Consider the following 21,622-nt stretch of genomic DNA (forward strand, 5'->3'; position numbering starts at 1 on the left):
GGTACCGAGCCCTGGGGTGCTGTCCGCGCCGCGGTGCTGCACGGCGCATGCGTGAGAGCGGTGAGTGTTTGCGATTATTATTATTATTATTATTATTATTATTATTATTATTATTATTATTATTTAATTCAGATGAGTAGTGGCAGTATTAAAGCCTGCACTGTGGAGGCGCTTCTGTTGCGGTTAACTTGTCTGACTCCTGTAGCTGGACTCTTAATTGGGAAGAGAAATCCCCCCCACAATCTTTTTTTTTGTCCTTTGGTGGTATTCCAACTTCAGAGCCCCCCTCCCGGAGAGAAGACGGCGGCCACCTTAACAAAATATTTTGACGACAGAAAAAGAAAAAAAAGAAAAAGCACAGAGAGAGAGAGAGAGAGAGAGAGAGAGAGAGAGAGAGAGAGAGAGAGAGAAGGGAGGGAGCAAGAGAGAGTTGCGTTTAACAGAAATTAAGGGAAACCCCGCGATTGCCTGTGTGTCAGAGAGAGAGAGAGAGAGAGAGAGAGAGAGAGAGAGAGAGCGCAGTCCATACACCGACGGCGCAAACTTGCCCCTCTATCCCGCAGAAGACTGAGCCGCAGCCGCCGCCGCAGCGCTCGGGGTCCGAGGGAGATTAACTGAAACTCGGATAAACTCGACCCCCGAGTCCCGACTCTACCCACAGCAGCGGGAGGGACATGGGCCGCTCGCCCGGATCGAGTGCGGGCAGGTAGGCGACCCCGGCCGGGGGGATCCGAGGGGATCGTTAGCAGCAGCAGCGGCGTGCGGAGCGGCGGGGCTGTGAACAGGGTGGGCGAGAGAGGGGCAGAGCGGGGAGGGCAGGCTGCGTGTGCGGTACCGGCACCGAGCTGCGTTAATCCGGCCACATTAACCACAGGCAGCCCCTACCGCCGGTGCACAGCGCTACACACACACACACACACACACACACACACAATACGCACTTAATCATCCACACACAGCACTGTCTTGTTCTATACAATAATATACTTCACTACACTATACCTCACCGTACAGTACTTCACTATACATTTCTGCTCTAAAGTGACTTTGTTTTACTGCACTGTGCTGTGTTTGTTGGGACGCAGTGCTCTGAGCATCGCTGCGCTGCGCTGGAGGCGCTGGAGGCGCAGTGTGTGTGTGTCCACAACACCACCGAGAACAGGGCTGCTGCAGCGGCAGAGTAAACGGACACATAGAGTGACGCAGGAAGGGAGGAAGCGGAGACGAGACGCACAGAGGACAGAGGACAGGACCGCAGAGGGACAGGGGAAAGACTGAGGACTATAGATAAACATGAACAGACTGGGCCCGATGTACGCATGTATAAACACTGTGGATACACACCCCCACACACAAACTTATAATCACACCCTTTCTCACACACTAACTCACGCACACACTCACACTGCCCTCTCTCACGCACACACTCACACACACACACACATATACAAATGTACACTCTCACATACACAAGTGTACACTCACACACACTCACATATAAACTTACACTCTCTCCACACACACACACTTACACTTACACTCTCTCACACACAAACTTACACTCACACACACAATTACACTCTCACTCACACACAAACTTACACCCTCACACACAAGTGTACACTGTCACACACACAAACTTACACTCACACACACAATTACATTCACACACACGCTTACACTCACACACAAACGTACACTCACACACACTCACATATAAACTTACACTCTCTCCACGCACACACTTACACACTTACACTTACACTCTCTCACACACAAACTTACACTCACAAACTTACACTCACACACACAATTACATTCACACACACGCTTACACTCTCACACACACAAGTGTACACTGTCACACACACAAACTTACACTCACACACACAATTACATTCACACACAAACTTACACTTACACACACAATTACATTCACACAAATGCTTACACTCACACACACAAGTGTACACTCTCACCCACACACTTACACTCTCACACACACAAGTGTACACTCTCACACACTGTGTACACTCTCACACACACACATACACTCACACACAAACTTACACTCTCACACACACAAGTGTACACTCACACACACACTTACACTCACACACACACTTACACTCTCACACACACAAGTGTACACTCTCACACTCACACAAACTTACACTCACACAAATGCTTACATTCTCACACACACACTTGTACACACACACACTTACACTCTCACACACACAAGTGTACACTCTCACACACACACTTACACTCTTACACACACAAGTGTACACTCACTCTCACACACTTACACTCTCACACACACAAGTGTACATTCACTCTCACACACACTTACACTCTCACACACACTTACACTCTCACACACACAAGTGTACACTTACACTCTCACACACAAACTTACACTCTCACACATACATACAAACTTACACTCTCACACACAAGTGTACACTCTCTCACACACACACACACAATTACACACACACACACAAACTTACACTCTCACACACACACTTACACTCTCACACACACAATTACACACACACAAACTTACACTCTCACACACACACTTACACTCTCACACACACAATTACACACACACACACACACAAACTTACACTCTCACACACACACTTACACTCTCACACATACAATTACACACACACACACAAACTTACTCTCACACACACACTTACAAACTTACACTCTCTTACACACACACACTTACACTCTCACACACACAATTACACACACACACACAAACTTACTCTCACACACACACTTACAAACTTACACTCTCTTACACACACACACACACACACACACACAATCTGGGGGACAGTGTCAGGCGCTGTGTGTTGTGTTCTGGCTCCGTCTACCACTTTCACATGTATCTGCAGATCTGGGACCGCCCTTCCCCTGCCGGCCCGGAGGGACTCGCTGTGCAGATTATTTATTGTGGTTTTGTTTGTTTATTTTAGTATTAGTATTATTATTAGTAGTAATATCATCCACACACACACACACACACACACACACACAGAGTCAGTGAGTGTGGCTATGCAGTGATGTTTTAACTCTCTCTCTCTCTCTCTCTCTCCCTCTCTCTGTCCCTCTGTCTGTCCAGGCTGTGTATGTTCTCTGTGATCTTCAGCCTGTGTGTTAGTGAGCCGACCTCTCCAGCCAGGATCAAGGTGGGTCTGTCTGTCCATCTCCGGCTTTACGATAGTGTACGGGTTGTGTGGTTGAGAGAGAGTGAAAGAGAGTGGTAGATAAAGAGAGAGGGAGAGAGGGAGGGATGGGGAGTGAGTGAGAGTTCACTGACAGTTATTCTGTCTCTCAGCAGAATCAGTCACAAGCTAAATCAAAAACATTCAAAAAGCTGTCTGTCTCTCTCCTCTGACTCCTCTCTCTGTTCTCTCTATCTCTCCCCTCTCCCTCACTCTCTCCTCTCTTTGTTCTCTCTCTCCCCCCCACTCGCTTAAAATAAATTAAATTCAAATGTATGTTATTGGCATTAAAAGTAATAAATACAGGAAGTTTTGCCAGAAAAGATAAAAATATAAATGCAACCCCCCCCCTCTCTTTATTTCCCTCTCTCTCTTTTCCTCTCCCTCTCCCTTTCTTTCTCTCTCTCTCCCTGCTCAGGGCTGTTCGGTTATTAACCCTGCACTGACTGCCCTGCAGGTCCCGGGCAGAGTGTCTCGCCAGGCCGGGGGGTCCCTGGACGGGGTGTGGGGTCCCTGGGGCGCCTGGTCCCCCTGCTCTCGCAGCTGTGGCTTCGGGGTCTCTGAGCGGAAGAGACGATGCCTGCCCCCCCCAGAGTATCCCCCCATCATCTCAGCGCTGCGCCCGGATTACACCCCTCTGCGGGACCCCCACTACTCCCCCCGGGACCCCCACTACGCCCCCCGGGACCCTTCCCCCCGCGAGATCCCCTTTCCTCCGCCGCCAGCCAATCAGAGTCCAGGCCTGCCCCTTTACCGCCCCAGTCGGGACCCGGACCCGCTCCTGCAGCCTCCCCTGGCCAATCAAGAGCCTCCTTTCTACCGCTCTGATTACCCACCGACCAATCAGGATTTCGTCTCCATATACCGCCAGCCTTTCTCCTCCTCCTCCTCATCCTCCCCGCAGGGCTACGGCCAATCTGGGAGGGACACGCGCCGGCCAACCAATCAGGGGGCAGTGAGGGAAGGAGGAGGCAGCGGCAGGAGGTCCATACCAACCAATCACGAGTCTCGTTCTTCCAGGAGGTAAAGTGAAGCAAAACCCTTTGTTTGCTGGTGTTGTGTAAATCAGGAGTGAGTGAGTGAGGAGGGGGAGGGAAAGAGAGATGGAGGAGGAGTGAGGGGAGAGGGAGGGAGAGGAAGAGAAGCAGAAATATCAGAGATGTATAGCGGGATATCGAGGGGTGAGAAGGGAGGGTCGGGAGAGGAATGGAGGGAGGGGTGTTGTGTTCATGCATTCTGTGCATCTTCAAAGGCTCAGCGCTGCGTCCCCCGAGACACAGAGCACACAGCCTCCCTCCCTCCCTTCATCCCTCACTCCCTCCCTCCGTCTTCAAATCGTTCCACCCTGCGAGTCCCCTGGCAGCCACAACAGTTGCACACAGCCCCCTCTCTCTGTGTTGGGTTATTAACAGGGCGCCTGGGTGAAGAATGTGTAAACAAATGCCACACTGATTACACACTGTCAGACTGACACACTGTCACACTGACATTGACACAATGACTCACTGACTAACTGACTGACACACTGACTGACTGACTGACACACTGACTGACTGACTGACTGACACTGACACATTGACTAACTGACTGACTAACACACTGACTGACTGACTAACACACTGACTGACTGACATTGACACACTGACTGACTGACACTGTCTGACTGACTGACTGACTGACATTGACACACTGACTGACTGACACTGTCTGACTGACTGACTGACTGACACTGATACGCTGACTGACTGACTGACAGACACACTGACTGACTCTCTCTCTCTCTCTCTCTCTCTCTCTCTCTCAGGTCCCCTATCAGACCAGGTCAGTTTGGTTACGGTCGTGTTCCGTTCTCCCTGCCCCTGCACCGCCCCCACCGTCGCGCCCGACACAGCACGCATGTTGCCGGGGGCAACAGCACTCTGGCCCCCTCTGCTGCCCTTACCGAGGAGGAGGAGGGGGGAGCAGGGAAGGCAGGGGACACTGGCGAGGAGGGGGAGATGAGGACAGAGAGTGGGGTGACATCTGCTGAGAGGAGGGGGAGAGGGCGGGAGGTAGAGAGAGCAGGAGAGGAAGAGGGAGGAAGCAGAAGAGAGAGTGAAGGAGAGAGAGGAGGTGGGGAAGAGGAAGAGGGGACCGTAGAGGGAGAGGGCCGGAGAGGGGGAGAGACAGAGGTAGAGGAGAGAGGAGGAGATGGGGCAGAGAGGGAGAGACCTGCCTCACCCCCCCACACTGACCACAGGGCACCCCCTCCCCAAACACCTTACACAGCCCGCAGAGCGCGCCCCCCACCTCGCCCCCAGCCCCGCCCCGAGAGAGACCCCCTCAACCGCTTCCTCCTCCATCCCAGCCCCCCCCACAGCCCCCACACGTGGCTGTTCCAACCCCACGGGCCCCCCCCGGCCCCAGAGAGGGAGAGAGAGCCCGAGGACAGGGCGGCCAGGGGGGGGCCCTGGATGCCATACCAGCCTCCCCACTCCTGCCCCGGGAAAGAAACGGAGCACCGCGCCTGCAGCTCAGAGGTAGGGCTCAGAGTGAATTAATCAATTAGCCAAAAGCCAATTAGCTAATTGGGTCATGGTGTGTGTTTTCAGTTTGTTTGTCTTTTGGATCTCTGTTGTTTTGTTAATATATGAAATACAAGAGTGACTCTGCAGCAGTCCAGTCCAGTCCAGTCCAGTCTCTCAGGGTGTGCTGTGCTGTGTGACAATGCTTGTCTGGCGCAGTGAAATATTCAGCAGTTTTGTTGATGGGGGGGCATCTGTGAGCTGTGAGGGGAGTGTTTACTTTTCGCTATTGCATAACGAGCTTTTCGTCTGACCGCTAATTGGTCTGTCTGGCCTACAGCCAGAGGGGTGACTCTTGTTCTCTCTGTCTATCTCTGTCTCTCTGTGTCTCCGTCTCTCTCTCTCTCTCTCTCTCTCTCTCTTCAGATGTAACTGCAAAAAAATATTTATTTATCAATTGAATAGAGACAGAGAGAGTGAGTGGCCCCTAGTCTGAATTAACTTGATAATTGTTTGCTTAATTCAAGTTAATTAGCAGAGGTCAGGAGCTGTATGTGAGTGAGTGTAAGTTTGTATGTGTGTGTGTGTGTCAGCGTATGTTAGGGGTCAACTTTGCTAAATAATCCTGGGTGTGAGATGACGCACTTCTGACACACTGGAATGAAAGAGAGCAGTGTACTGTGAGAAAGAGAGGGGGGGAGGGAGAGGGAGAGTAAGGGGCAGAGAGGGAGAGAGTGGGGCAGAGATGGAGGGAGTAATGGAGAGAATGGGGCAGAGAGGGAGAGTGAGTGGGGCAGAGGGAGAGAGGGAGATAGTGTGGCAGAGAGGGAGAGAGATTGGGCAGATGGAGAGAGAGAGAGAGAGGGAGAGAGAGAGTGAGGGAGAGAGTGGGGCAGAGAGGGAGAGTGAGTGGGGCAGAGGGAGAGAGGGAGATAGTGTGGCAGAGAGGGAGAGAGATTGGGCAGATGGAGAGGGAGAGAGAGAGTGAGGGAGAGAGTGGGGCAGAGAGGGAGGGCGAAAGAGAGGGAGAGAGAGTGGGGCAGAGAGGGAGAGGATTGGTAAGGATTTGTTCTGGGTTTAAACTGAAAGAAATCATTGAGAAACTCAGGACGCCCTGCTTTCCTCCTCCTTCTCTCCTTTCCGCCCGTCATCCCTTCATTTTGAGAGTCAATATTTATTGTGTGAGTGGGTGTTTTTGTGAATGTGAATGTGTGTGTGTGAGTGTGTTTGTGAGAATGTGAGTTGCGGTTATTAATTGCTGCCCCAGAACTGTTTAAACAAGCCACTCTAACTGAAGGGAGAGAGAAATCCCTGGAGTGGGGCCACTAGCGGGGGAGTCACACACACACACACACACACACACACACACACATACATTATTAGACACTGTAGTATACTGCACTATATTGTCCTGTTCTGCTCTGGGCCGTGCTGTGTGCTGTGTTTCCTGTGCTGCTCTGTGCTGTGTGTGTTGGGCCGTGCTGTGTGCTGTGTTTCCTGTGCTGCTCTGTGCTGTGTGTGTTGGGCTGTGCTGTGTGCTGTGTGCTGTGTGCTCTGTGCTCTGTGCTCTGTGCTCTGTGCACTGCTGTGCTATATTCTCTGTGCTGTGCTGTGCTATATGCTCTGTGCTGTGTGTGCTGTGCTGTGCTGTGTGCTCTGTGCTGTGCTGTATGCTTTGTACTGTGCTGTGCTGTGTGCTCTGTGCTGTGCTGTGCTGTATGCTCTGTGCTCTGTGCTGTGCTGTGCTGTATGCTCTGTGCTGTGTGCTGTGTGCTCTGTGCTCTGTGCTCTGTGCTCTGCTGTGCTGTATGCTCTGTGCTGTGTGCTCTGTGCTCTGTGCTCTGCTGTGCTGTATGCTCTGTGCTGTGTGCTCTGTGCTCTGTGCTCTGTGCTTTGCGCTTTGCTGTGCTGTATGCTCTGTGCTGTGTGCTCTGTGCTCTGCTGTGCTGTATGCTCTGTGCTCTGTACTCTGTGCTGTGCTGTGTGCTCTGTGCTCTGTGCTCTGCTGTGCTGTATGCTCTGTGCTGTGTGCTCTGTGCTCTGTGCTCTGCTGTGCGCTCTGTGCTCTGTGCTCTGCTGTGCTGTATGCTCTGTGCTGTGTGCTCTGTGCTCTGTGCTTTGCTGTGCTGTATGCTCTGCTGTGTGCTCTGTGCTCTGCTGTGCTGTATGCTCTGTGCTCTGTGCTCTGCTGTGCTGTATGCTCTGTGCTGTGTGCTCTGTGCTGTGCTGTATGGTCTGTGCTCTGTGCTCTGTGCACTGCTGTGCTATATGCTCTGTGCTGTGTGTGCTGTGCTGTGCTATATGCTCTGTGCTGTGTGTGCTGTGCTGTGCTATATGATCTGTGCTGTGTGTGCTGTATGCTTTGTACTGTGCTGTGCTGTATGCTCTGTGCTGTGCTGTGCTGTATGCTCTGTGCTGTGTGCTCTGTGCTCTGCTGTGATGTATGCTCTGTGCTGTGTGCTGTGTGCTCTGTGCTCTGCTGTGCTGTATGCTCTGTGCTGTGCTGTGCTGTATGCTCTGTGCTGTGCTGTATGCTCTGTGCTGTATGCTCTGTGCTGTGTGCTCTGTGCTTTGCTGTGCTTTGCTGTGCTGTATGCTCTGTGTGCTGTGTGCTCTGTGCTCTGCTGTGCTGTATGCTCCGTGCTCTGTGCTCTGCTGTGCTGTATGCTGTGTGCTCTGTGCTCTGTGCTGTGCTGTATGGTCTGTGCTGTGTGTGCTGTGCTGTGCTGTGCTATATGCTCTGTGCTGTGTGTGCTGTGCTGTGTGCTCTGTGCTGTGCTGTATGCTTTGTACTATGCTGTGCTGTATGCTCTGTGCTGTGCTGTGCTGTATGCTCTGTGCTCTGTGCTCTGCTGTGCTGTGTGCTCTGTGCTCTGCTGTGCTGTATGCTCTGTGCTCTGCTGTGCTGTATGCTCTGTGCTGTGTGCTCTGTGCTCTGCTGTGCTGTATGCTCTGTGCTCTGCTCTGTGCTCTGCTCTGTGCTCTGCTCTGTGCTCTGCTGTATGCTCTGTGCTGTGTGCTCTGTGCTGTGCTGTGTGCTCTGCTGTGTGCTCTGTGCTGTGTGCTCTGCTGTGCTGTATGCTCTGTGCTGTGTGCTCTGTGCTCTGTGCTCTGCTGTGCTGTATGCTCTGTGCTGTGTGCTCTGTACTCTGTGCTGTGCTGTGTGCTCTGTGCTCTGTGCTGTGCTGTATGCTCTGTGCTCTGCTGTGCTGTATGCTCTGTGTGCTGTGTGCTCTGTGCTCTGCTGTGCTGTATGCTCTGTGCTGTGTGCTCTGTGCTCTGCTGTGCTGTATGCTCTGTGCTGTGTGCTCTGTACTCTGTGCTGTGCTGTGTGCTCTGTGCTGTGCTGTATGCTCTGTGCTCTGTGCTCTGTGCACTGCTGTGCTATATGCTCTGTGCTGTGTGTGCTGTGCTTTGCTATATGCTCTGTGCTGTGCTGTGCTCTGTGCTCTGTGCTGCACTGTATGCTTTGTACTGTGCTGTGCTGTGCTGTATACTCTGTGCTGTGCTGTTCTGTATGCTCTGTGCTGTGTGCTCTGTGCTCTGCTGTGTGCTCTGTGCTCTGTGCTCTGCTGTGCTGTATGCTCTGTGTGCTGTGTGCTCTGTGCTCTGCTGTGCTGTATGCTCTGTGCTCTGCTGTGCTGTATGCTCTGTGTGCTATGTGCTCTGTGCTCTGCTGTGCTGTATGCTCTGTGCTGTGCTGTTCTGTATGCTCTGTGCTGTATGCTCTGCTCTGCTGTGCTGTATGCTCTGTGCTGTGTGCTCTGTGCTCTGCTGTGCTGTATGCTCTGTGCTCTGTGCTCTGCTGTGCTGTATGCTCTGTGCTGTATGCTCTGCTCTGCTGTGCTGTATGCTCTGTGCTGTGTGCTCTGTGCTCTGCTGTGCTGTATGCTCTGTGCTGTGTGCTCTGTACTCTGTGCTGTGCTGTGTGCTCTGTGCTCTGTGCTCTGCTGTGCTGTATGCTCTGTGCTGTGTGCTCTGTACTCTGTGCTGTGCTGTGTACTCTGTGCTCTGCTGTGCGCTCTGTGCTCTGTGCTCTGCTGTGCTGTATGCTCTGTGCTGTGTGCTCTGTGCTCTGCGCTGTGCTGTATGCTCTGTGCTGTGTGCTCTGTGCTGTATGCTTTGTGCTCTGTGCTCTGTGCTGTGCTGTATACTCTGTGCTGTGTGCTCTGTGCTCTGTGCTGTATGCTTTGTGCTGTGTGCTCTGTGCTCTGTGCTCTGTGCTGTGCTGTGCTGTGTTGTTGTGTTATTTGTGTTATTCCTTCACTACTAAACACTTCCTATGACCAGTGACTCTGCTTTATTCCATTATATAGCATAGATCCTCCCTCGATCCTCTTCCCTCTCTCTCCCCCTCTTTCTGTCTTTTTTTCCTCTGTTTTTCTCCCCTCCTCCCCCCCTCTCTCTCTGTCTCCACGTGGTGATTCAGGCAGTGCTGTCGAGTGGCTGTGCACAGCTGTGGAAACAGCTGGCTGCTTTAAACACAGACTCTCTCTGCACACAAACACCGCACTGACACACTGCCTGCCAGAGAGAGGGACAGGGAGAGAGATAGACGGGGGGAGGCAAGGAGGGAAAGAGAGGGGGAGACATATACAGTGAGAGAGGGAGAGGAATAAGAAGAGAATGAGACAGTAGGAAGGGAAGATGAAAAGAGAGAGGGAGAAGAATAAGAAGAGAATGGGAGTGTAGGACGGGAAGATGAAAAGAGAGGGAACCTGAGAGGGGGAGGGACGGGAGAGATGGAGTGAGAGAGGGAGAGGGCAGGAGTGAGAGAGGGAGGGAGGCAGAGATGGAGGGAGAGAGGGAGAGTGGCAGGAGAGGGAGGGAGGGAGGGAGGGAGGGAAAGATGAATGGAAGATTGGGGGATGGAGGGAGGGAGAGATGGAAGTAGAGACTGCAGGAGGGAGGGGAGTCCCTGCAATACACATTAATAACACACAGCCATGAATTGAAACATGGATACACAACATGGTGCCTTTAAATGATGCTGTAATTCCTCCTCCAGTGTCCGGGGGGCGACGTGGACCCGCGGGTGGAGCAGTGCTCAGAGTACAACACTGTGGAGTTCATGGGCAAACACTACACCTGGGAGCCGTTCTCCGAGGGTGAGAGAGAGGGAGTGGGAGATGGGGGAGCAAGAAGAGGACGAGAGGGGGGGAGGGAGAGGGGGGGGGGGGGCGAGAAGAGGAAGAGGAAGAGTGTCCCAGAGGTAGGGAGGGGAGAGAAGGAGAGGGGGAGCAAGAAGAGGAAGAGAGTCAGAGAGGGAGGGAGAGGCAGGGAGGCAGAGGGGGAGCAAGAAGAGGGAGAGGGGGGAGAGTCAGAGAGGGAGGGAGAGATGTTATACAGAGGCTATGCAGTATGTGGGGCAGTCTGTTTATACTGGGGCGACATAGTGTAAATGTTTATGACTGTAATGACTGTTTGGGTTCAGTGTAGGTTTGTCTTTGATGATTTGTTGTGTGTGTGTGAGAGTGAGTGAGTGTGAGAGAGATAGAGCGAGCGAGAGAGAGAGAGGGGGGGTTAATAGAGATAGTGGACAATAATATGATATCACTCTGACAGAGAAGGAAGGGGGATTACCAGAGGCCTGCTGAAATGGAGAGAGGGAGGGAGGGGGGGAGAGGGATGTTAATACCGACACGTTGGACACTAGCTGAGTGACACTGCTAAGCCATGCAGAGAGAGAGAGAGAGAGAGGTTTACATTATTGGGCTGTGAACAATTCTACTTTCTTCACAATTCCCTTTGTTTTTCTTCCTCTACCCTGTGTCCCTCTCTCCTTTTCTTTCTCTCTCTGCATCAGGAGCAGTTTGCAATACTGGGCCGTGGGCAATTCTTCACAATTCTGTTTTTTTTTTTCTTCCTCTTTTCTCCCTCTCTTTCTTTTCCCTCTCTCCCTGTCTTTTTTTCTCTCTCTCCCTCTCTCTCTGTCACTCTGCTCCCCTTGCCAGTTAACTTCACCCAGTCCCCTACAAAAACAACGAGAGAGAGAGAGAGAGAAAGGGAGAGAGGGAGAGAGAGAAGAAGGGAGGGGTATCATCAGTGATATCATCAGGCCCCTGTCAGGAGGATTAGCTAGAACCCAGGTCTCCACACTGACTGAACACCATGGACGCTACAGTCCAGTCCAGTCCAGTCAGGGACTCTGCAGCAGTCCAGTCCAGTCCAGTCCAGTCCAGTCAGGGACTCTGCAGAAGTCCAGTCCAGTCCAGTCCAGTCCAGATTGTTTAGCCGAGTCCCCAGTAACGCCGTTTGGGAATGCAGTGCCCCCCCGTTGTGTAGTGTGTGCGATAGTGCCGTGTGTGTATATATAGTGTGCAGGCGGCTGTCTGCGCTGTAATCTCTGTGATAACTCACTGCGAGAGCGCGGGGAGCCGGAGAGGGGCCATGGAAAATTCCCTCATTCCGTCTCTCTCACTCTCACTCTCTCCTTCTGCCTGTTTGTGTGTGTGAGAGAGAGTGTGTCAGTGTCATTGTGTGTGTGTGAGTGGACAATAGTGTCTCCATTCTCTCTCCCTCTTTTTCCCCCTTCTTTCATCCCCTCTCTCCCCCTCTGCTCTTAATTCTCCGCCTGACCCCTGATCTCTCTGTCTGTCTGCGTCTTTTCATCTCTCCGTTCCTCTCGTTTCATCTCTCTGTTCCTCTGTTAGTTCAGCCCAGCAGTGTGACCTCTGCCCTTCCCACTTTCCTGTCCCCCCACGATTTGTGCGGGTGGCCTGGTGACCAAACAGACTGCTAATTGCTCTTGACCGCGCCTCCCTTAATTGCCGGACGCAGACGAGCCGGCCTGTGCTGATTGGTCAGTCAGGGCAGACACAGGCGGCCATTCTGACATCAGCACAGCCCAGATGTTTTGTCATTATATATAGTTTTTAGTTGTTTTATGAATTTATTATTTAACCTTCCCTCTATCTCTCTCCCTCGCTCTCTCTCTCTCTCTCTCAGGGGCGGCCGGTCAGTGTGAGCTGGCGTGTCGCCCAGTAGGGCTGCGTTTCTATGTCCGCCAGTCGGTCAGCGTGAGGGACGGAGCTCCCTGCCCTGGCCCCGGGGTGTGCCTGGGCGGCCAATGCCTGGTCAGTCTGTCTGTGTGCATGTGTGTCCTTGTCCCAGTGTGTCCCTGTGTCTCTCTGTGTGTCTCTGTGTCTCTCTGCATGTCTCTGTCTCTCTCTGTGTCTCTGTGTGTCTGGGTGTCTGTGTGTCTGTGTCTCTCTGTGTGTCTGAGTGTCTCTGTGTCTCGCTCTGTCTGTGTCTCTCTGTGTGTCTGGGTGTCTCTCTGTGTCTGTCTGTGTGTCTGAGTGTCTCTGTGTCTCTCTGTGTGTCTGTGTCTCTCTGTGTGTCTCTGTGTGTCGCTCTGTCTGTGTCGCTCTGTGTGTCTGGGTGTCTCTCTGTGTCTCTCTGTGTGTCTCTGTGTGTCGCTCTGTCTGTGTCGCTCTGTGTGTCTGGGTGTCTCTCTGTGTCTCTCTGTGTGTCTCTGTGTGTCGCTCTGTCTGTGTCGCTCTGTGTGTCTGGGTGTCTCTCTGTGTCTCTCTGTGTGTCTGTGTCTCTCTGTGTGTCTGTCTGTGTGTCTGAGTGTCTCTGTGTCTCTCTCTGTCTCTCTCTGTCTGTGTCTCTCTGTGTGTCTGTGTCTCTCTGTGTGTCTCTGTGTGTCGCTCTGTCTGTGTCGCTCTGTGTGTCTGGGTGTCTCTCTGTGTCTCTCTGTGTGTCTGTGTCTCTCTGTGTGTCTCAGTCTGTCTGGGTGTTGTTGTGTCGCTCTGTGTGACTGAGTGTCTCTGTGCACAGTAGCTGTGTAATTCACTGCCGTTCCCCCACCCTGCACAAACACAACAGCCCTCAATTCAATTAGGGAGCTCTGGTGGGGGGGTATCTGGGGGATGTCGGAACTGAGATGTCAGAAGAGGAGGGGGTGGGGGGTAATAAACATTGTCTTTTATGAGTTTCTCTGTTCTGTGTTGTTTTCTTCTCCTTCCTCCCGATCTCTCACTTTCAGGGTCACCCAGAGTTCAGCACCGAGACAGAGAGAGAGTGAGATTGTAACTCTTTACTTTACGTTGCTGTGTTTATTCTGTTCTCTGTGTCTGTCAATGCTTGGTCATGCCAATAGTTTATTTTGAATTTGAATTTGAACTTTCCCCTCTCCCTCCCTCCCTCCCTCTCCCTCTCACTCTCAGTCAGTGGGGTGTGACGAGGTGGTGGGGTCTGGTCTGGTGATTGACGACTGTGGGCGGTGCGGAGGGGGCGGGACTTCCTGTCGCCGGGTCACTGGATCGTTCACCAACTCCTCCATCGCCCCGGGTTACCACCGCTTCCTGGACATTCCGGCCGGAGCCACACGCGTCAACATCACCGAGAGGCAGCCTGGAGCCAGCTACCTTGGTGCGTGTCTGCGTGCGTGTCCACGTGCGTGTTCGTGTGCATGTCCGCGTCTGACACACTCTCTCTCTCTGCAGCTCTGCGTGGTGGCGGGGGGCAGCCGGTGGTGAACGGGCGCTGGGCGGTGGACCCCCCAGGGCAGTACGAGGGCGGGGGCACGCTGTGGGAGTACAGGCGGCCGGGGACGGGGGGGGGCGGGGAGTCGCTGACCGCCCCAGGACCCACCAGCACGGTGCTGCACGCATACGTCAGTACAGCACACCTGAGCGATTGGCATGTGGTGTCTCCTAACTGGTTAATTGGATAATTGTCTTGCATGGTTTTCTGGACTTTAATTGGTTAATTGGTGGGCCATTCTCTCTCCCTCTCTCAGATTATTTTCCACAAGGACAATCCAGGCATTGATTATGAGTTCCTGGTCCCCGTGGAGAGACAGCCCCCACCCCAGAGAGAAATCAGTGAGTCTGCCTGTCTGTCTGCCTTTTGGTCTATCTGGTTGTTTCTCTCTCTCTGTCTGTCTGTCTGTCTGTCTGTCTCTTTCTGTCTCTTTCGGTCTCTCTGTCTATCTCTTTCAGTCTGTCTGTCTGTCTCTCTTTCAGTCTCTCTCTCTGTCTGTCTCTTTCAGTCCCTCTGTCTGTCTGTCTCTCTGTCTCTCTGTCTGTCTCTGTCAGTCTCTTTCTCTGTCTGTTTGTCTCTGTCAGTCATTCTGTCTCTGCCTGTCTTCCTCTCTGTCTTGTGTCACGCTCTATATCATCCCCCTCCTCTCTCTTTCCAGCAGGTGCGCTGGCCTTAGCTGTCCCCCAGGAGCCTTGGCGTCCCCCCCCACGGGAGGGCCGGGTGATGGGGGCCTTAGGTGAGAGCAGGAACCGCCCCCGAGGCTCGGCACCCAATAGGAACGTGCGCATCCCCCCGCGCACCGACCTGCCCCTCGACACCCAGCCCGACTTCCTGTGGAGGAAGGCAGGTCTCACCGAGTGTTCGGCTTCCTGTGGCAAAGGTCAGTGTGTCACCACTCCACTTCCCTCTCTCTTCCCTGCTCCTGCCTCTCTCTCCCTCTCTCTCTAATCTCAATTAAAATGCAGTTAAATTAAAAATCGCTGTATTGTCCTGACTGAGTGACAATGCTGCCAGGGCGGCGTCAGGACCAGGGCGATGGGAACGACACACACAATAAATATAGACTTTAACAGATATGAATAGACTCTCTCTGTACTCCACCCCTCTCTTTTCCAGCTTTCTGTTTTCCTCTCTTTATTTATTACCCTCTGTCGCCATCGGGTGGCCAGTTCTGGAACAACACCACGAATCCTACAGCTTTCCCTGCACATGCTGTGGTTACAACCTGATATATCACACGAGCTTTAATATTACTATTATTGTTGCCGATTGGCTATCGAACATATGATCCACTGCCGATTGGCTATTGAAGGTGTGATCCACTGCTGATTGGCTATCAAACTTATGAATCACTGCAGATTGGCTATCTAACGTGTGATTCATTGCTGATTGTCTACCAACCATTCAGTGATACAGTGTGGTAAAATCACAGTGAAGCTGTGGCAACATGAAGGCACTCTTCGGTAGCGCATGCATGACAGTCTTTCTCTCTCTTTCTCTGTCTCTCTCTCCCTCTCTCCCTCTCTCCTCTCTCTGCAGGCGTCCAGGTCAGGCTGTATCAGTGTGTCTCTCGCAAGACGGAGGAGGAAGTGGCAGACAGGAAGTGTGATGCAGCCACTAAGCCCCTCCCCATTGAGGAGCCCTGTAACATCCAGGCCTGCCCACCATTGTGAGTGTGTCAGTGTCAGTGTGTCTGTGTGTCAGTGAGTGAGTCTGTGTGTGTGTGTGTCTGAGTGTCTGTGTCTGTGTGTGTGTCAGTGTCAGTGTGTGTGTGTGTCTGTGTGTATGTTAATATGGAGTGAGTTCACTCAAAATTAGCGAGCACAGAAATACAACTTGTACGAGCAAAACTCTACTTACGGTTTTTATTTTACGCTTACAATTCAGTTCTACGCTCGTTCAATCTCGTTTACACGTTTGCAGTTTCGTTTACACGTTTTCAGTTCTCGCTGCGCGCTCACGTTTCTTGCTGCGTGTGTGCAGTTCTCTACACGCTCGTAGCTCTTTTGGACAGTGTTTTCACACCGACTCAAAAAGCAACGCGTAGATCAGGCATCCTAGATGATCATCGCACTATCGATCTCCATCCTCATCACACATGGCTGACCACACGGCAGCAGAGGGACATTCTGAAGAAGCTTAACGTGGCTTAATGCGCTTTAAACATGACCATTACTTTGCAAAGTGTGTACGTTTACAGTGAGCACGTCCTAATACTATGAGTAGAGGATGGATGTGTTTTACTAACATGAACAATATGATTATGAAGGTGAATATCACTTATTGTAGAAAACGCTCAACGTGACTCAAGGGTATCATTAAGGGGGGGGACATGAATGATTCATATGGCCCTAGCCTGGTAGGGGCCCCTAAATGTTTAGAAAATTATTTGTTTATCAGTTTAAAAATGTTAGACAAAAAAATCTGTGATGAAAATTAAAATGTATAACCATAATCAGATTAGGCATCTCTACCCAACCATCCCGTTTGACCCCCCCCCATAATGCACATGGTTTGGTCCATTCTCCACGAGGAGAAAAAAATATATACCGCCGATCTGACAGTTGCTCCAGCATGTCGCCTAAGCATTCACGAGAGATAACCACTATACCCCCCTCAAAAATGAAATCGGGTTTCCAAAAAGGGAAAGAAAGGAAACAGTGACATGGTCTTGCGGGTGGGGCCCATGCAGCAGGGACGTGCCTATTTGTTGCGATCTCCCCTCCCCCTATCCATGCTGCGATCCGCAACTTGGTACTTGGACCGCACCTTGGCAGCTATCACATCCTTCCCCCACCCCCCCGGACCGCACTTCGCCTGCTCCCTGGAGCTCAACATCCCCCCCCAGGACCACATTTCTCCAGCACCCCCCGACCCGACCGCACTTTTTTCCTTTCAAGGGGCCTTAAAATCCTGGCTACACCCCTGACTTGACTTACTGTACTTAAAACACAGCCGTTTACATCCAATGTATAAATGACAAGACTGACACTTTCCAAACTGTTACGCAGAAGATTGGATGTGTAAAGTGACATTAAAAGCATAACTGTCGGGTCTTTTCTAAGCCCTACTGTTTTGTAGCCAAGCTGCATTGTGCATAATGTGGTTTACTGTACTTAAAACGTAACCATTGATATCCAAATTTAATAAATGACAAGACTGACGTGAAGTTGATATTGACTGTGTTAAGATAAACGCCTCTTCATTTGTATAGAACTGTAGGTGCAGGTCTTGTTAATTATAAAGTTTGACTATAAATGGTTACATTTTAAAGTACAGTAAACCAAGTGAGTGTCAAACTCAGTCAACGCAATTACGTGTTGCTAGGGCTTAACACCACACTTTAAACATCCAATCCTTTGTGTAACAGTTTGGAAAGTGTCAGTCTTGTCATTTATTGATTGGATGTAAACAGCTGTGTTTTAATACAGTAAGTCATGTTGAGCGTTTTCTACAATAAGTGATATTCACCTTCACAAGTGAATTAATATACGCAGAGCTTAAGGTCGTATTCATATTGTTCATGTTAGTAAAAACACATCCATCCTCTATTCATAGTATTAGGACGTGCCTAAATGTAAACGTACACACTTTGCAAAGTAATGGTTATGTTTAAAGAACTACAAATGTGTAAACGAAACTGTAAATGTGTAAACGATGTTGAACAAGTGCGTGCGTGTGATTGTGTGTGTTAACCCCTCTCTCTCCTCTCTCTCTCAGCTGGGACGTGGGGGACTGGTCGGAGTGCAGCGTGTCCTGCGGACCGGGCGTCCAGCATAGGCAGGTCCAGTGCAGGCAGAGCTTCTCGGACCTGTCCACTATGGTGCTGCCACAGCGCTGCGCACGCCTGCCCCGGCCGCTGCCCACCCAGCCCTGCCAGCTGCGCCTCTGTGCCCACTGGGAGGTGCACAGCAACTGGAGTGAAGTGAGAGTTGTACAACACACACACACGCACACACTCACACACTGACACACACATACTCTGACTGTCTTTGGGTCTCGTCTCACTCCCTTTGTCTGTGTCTCTATGTGTCTCCTTGTCTGTGTGTCTCTGTGTGTCTCCTTGTCTCTATGTGTCTCTGTGTGTCTCCTTGTCTCTATGTGTCTCTGTGTGTCTCCTTGTCTCTGTGTGTCTCCTTGTCTGTGTGTGTCTCTGTCTCTGTCTCCGTCTCTCTGTGTCTCTCTGTTTGTGTCTCTGTCTCTCTGTTTGTGTCTCTGTCTCTCGGTGTCTTCTCTCTCTGTGTATCCCTGTGATGTTGACGCTGTCCTCTCTGCGCAGTGCTCGGTGCAGTGTGGGGCGGGGGTTCGCAGTCGGACGGTGCGCTGTGTGGGGGGGCAGGGCGCGGCGGTGAGTGAGCGGGAGTGCAGTGGCCGCCCCCCCCCCGCAGACTCACAGCCCTGTCACATGGGCCCCTGCGTGCACAGCTGGTACCACACTGAGTGGAGCAACATGGTGAGGCTCAGTACAGTGTAATACAGCACAGTACAGTGTACTACAGCACAGCGTAAAACAGCACAGAACAGTATAATACAGTATAGTACAGCACAGTGTAATACAGCATAGTACAATGTAACACAGCACAGTACAGTATAAAACAGCACAGTTTAATACAGCAAAGTACAGCACAGTGTAATATAGCATAGTACCGAATAATACAGCACAGTACAGTGTAATACAGCAAATTACAGCACAGTGTAATACAGTATAGTACCGAATAATACTGCACAGTGCAGTATAATACAGCACAATACAGTATAAACCAGTATAGTACAGCACAGTGTAATACAGCAAATGACAGCAGAGTGTATTACAGCACAGTTGAATACAGCACAGTACAGTATATAAAAGTACAGTACAAATAGCATTACAGATTGTACAGGTGTGTCCAGACATTTACTGTGTGCTGTGTTGTTATTGTTGTTTGTGAGGAGACATGGTTGTGTTGTTCTTGGCCGTGTGGCAGGCTGTGATGTGCTCTCTGTCTCTCTCTCTCTCTCTCTCTCTCTCCTTCCCTCCCTCTCTCCCACTCTCCCTCCCTCTCTCTCAGTGCTCAGTGCCATGTGGGCCAGGGGTCCAGCGGCGGTCAGTGGTGTGTCTGTCCAGCGGCGGGGGCGAGGGGCCCGGAGGGGGGCAGAGCTGCCGGGGGGCCCAGCCAGCCAACATGAGGGCATGCAGTGGGGGGGTCTGCCAGCCCTCCACGCACTGGTACACTGGAGCCTGGAGCGAGGTGAGCGAGGGAGAGGGAGAGAGAGAGGGTGAGGTGATGTGTGTCTGTCTATCAGTGTAGTAATCTCTCTCAACCCCCCATCTCTCTCTCTCTTTCTCCCCCTGCCCTCCCCTCATTCTATCTCTCTCTCTCTCTCTCTCTCCCCCTCAGTGCAGTGCAGAGTGTGGGAACGGGACCCAGAGGAGGGATGTGATCTGCGTGCTGCGCTCGGGGACTGATTTGAATGTGACGCAGCCCGGGGAGTGTGTGCGTCATGAAAGGCCGTCCCCCGTGCAGAGCTGCACCAATGGGCCCTGCCTGCCCCGCTGGTACACCACTGACTGGAGCGCGGTAAGAGGTGGGGAGGGGAGAGGGGGAGGGAGAGGAAAATGAGGAAGCATAGTGTAAGAAGAGAAGAAAGAGAGGGATGGAGGAAGGGAAAGGAAGGAGGGAGAGATGGGGAGGATGCAGGGAAGGGAGATGGAGACAGGGAAGGGTGGTGGATTACAGGAGGTGATCGGCTGTCCTTCTCTCCACCTCTGTGTGAATGCCTGCTCTGATTGGCTGTCCCTGCCTGTATGTCTACAGTGCTCCCAGTCCTGCCAAGGTGGGGTGCAGGTCAGGGAGGTACGGTGTCTCACAGAGGACAAACATCTGAGCCGAGACTGCGAGTCTTCCACGCGGCCCCCCGAACAGCAAACCTGCAACCAACAGCCCTGCACTGCACAGCTGGGTACAGACACTCTGGCACACTGACACTCTGATACACTGACTGACTGACACATTGACTCTCTGACACACTAACTTAAATACACACTCCCTCTCTCTCTCTCTCTCTCTCTCTCTCTCTCAGATGAGAACTGCAGAGACCGACGTCACAACTGCGCCCTGGTGGTCCAGGCCCGGCTGTGCGTGTACACTTACTACCAGACGGCCTGCTGCGCCTCCTGCTCCCGCACGCCACAGAGGACACGGCGCCACTCACTCGCCTCGCACACGCTCCGCACACACCAAAGACACACCAAGGACACGCCAAGCCAGGGCACACCTGAGCTGCAGAACCACCCCCACCCCCCAACAGTTGACCAAAGCCCAACCAAAACCTAACTGATTCAACCATTCTTCTCACTGTGTTCCCCACACTGACACACACACACACTGACACCAGGGCCGAGGGTAACTGGGGCACCAGGGCACCCCCCTCCTGTACACACATGACAGGGCAGAATTTAACATAAGGAAATGATATTAAGCAATGAAAAAATACTGTATTGAGTCAATAATATTAATTGTATAAATTATATTCAAGTTTATTATTAACACTTTAATAACTAACAGACATTAATAGCCAACATGTGCTTCTAATGTGAAAACCTTCTGATTGGTGGGGAGTGTCACATGACTACATGACAGTAACCAATAGCTGCACTTTCTTACATGTTTCATACTTTACATTAACCCTGTAAACATGTGTCACACATGGACACTCGCACACATCTGGTTTAATTCACCACGTTACACGTAAGAAAGTCTGGTTAGTTTTTAAACTGTTTTAGCCAAAGTGAGAGTTTTACTTTTGGTGCTTTTTGTTTTTTTAATTCAACCCAATATTAAAGCCCTATATGAAACAAACGGGCAAGTGTGGATGTGTGTAATAATACGCACAGGACTCAGAGTCACAATGGTGCACAAATCTAATATGGACACACAATATCCTGAAAGCAGTAGATCGCCTGACAATGCAAACCCAACTTAAGCTTGTGATAGAAATCTTAAACTGAGCAAAAACACACCATTAGTCTTGTAATCCAAAATCTATAAGTATCAGTGATAAAGACACAAACACACTGCGTAGAACTTAACATGAACCCTACATTTTTTTAAATCGTTAAACTGCCAATTATTTGCGTATTCGTGCCATTCTAGGATTATATCAGCCTATAGGAAAACGTTTAATACAAACAAAACATAAATCAAACAATCGTGATGGGGTTGCAGGTTACAGTGCAGTGATATTTCACCCATTTTCACACCTCACAACGATGGCGTCTTAGGTGACGGCCCTTAATGACGCACACACTCACACAAGCCAAAGACACACTGCCACAACAAGCACACACACAGTCCAAAGACAAACGCACTCGCAGTCACAGACGCGCACAGACCGAAGGTG

General features: G+C 51.4%; 1 protein-coding gene across 5 annotated transcripts in view; it reads left to right on the forward strand.

Moving 5' to 3' along the window:
* The first annotated feature begins 369 nt into the window (after positions 1–369).
* adamtsl4 (ADAMTS-like 4) overlaps positions 370–21,622 on the forward strand; it is a 21,954-nt gene continuing 701 nt past the window's right edge. Inside the window, exons 1-17 of one of the 5 annotated variants that reach the window (XM_066721032.1) lie at positions 370–706; positions 3,146–3,212; positions 3,667–4,271; positions 5,053–5,767; positions 10,761–10,860; positions 12,701–12,828; positions 13,924–14,128; positions 14,203–14,372; positions 14,499–14,583; positions 14,901–15,122; positions 15,782–15,911; positions 17,963–18,167; positions 18,522–18,695; positions 19,291–19,470; positions 19,621–19,800; positions 20,038–20,182; positions 20,303–21,622. The exon at positions 20,303–21,622 is cut by the window's right edge and continues 701 nt beyond it. In XM_066721032.1, coding sequence (XP_066577129.1) covers positions 675–706; positions 3,146–3,212; positions 3,667–4,271; positions 5,053–5,767; positions 10,761–10,860; positions 12,701–12,828; positions 13,924–14,128; positions 14,203–14,372; positions 14,499–14,583; positions 14,901–15,122; positions 15,782–15,911; positions 17,963–18,167; positions 18,522–18,695; positions 19,291–19,470; positions 19,621–19,800; positions 20,038–20,182; positions 20,303–20,556 — 3,597 coding nt within the window. In that variant the 5' untranslated portion in view covers positions 370–674 and the 3' untranslated portion in view covers positions 20,557–21,622. Of the gene's footprint in view, positions 707–956; positions 1,314–3,145; positions 3,213–3,666; positions 4,272–5,052; positions 5,768–10,760; positions 10,861–12,700; positions 12,829–13,923; positions 14,129–14,202; positions 14,373–14,498; positions 14,584–14,900; positions 15,123–15,781; positions 15,912–17,962; positions 18,168–18,521; positions 18,696–19,290; positions 19,471–19,620; positions 19,801–20,037; positions 20,183–20,302 lie in introns of those variants that run through there. The other 4 variants (XM_066721033.1, XM_066721036.1, XM_066721035.1 and 1 more) reach the window with 4 other exon arrangements.

The sequence above is a fragment of the Amia ocellicauda genome, chromosome 14 (genome assembly GCF_036373705.1).
Source record: "Amia ocellicauda isolate fAmiCal2 chromosome 14, fAmiCal2.hap1, whole genome shotgun sequence".
In the NCBI taxonomy this organism is placed as follows: domain Eukaryota; kingdom Metazoa; phylum Chordata; class Actinopteri; order Amiiformes; family Amiidae; genus Amia; species Amia ocellicauda.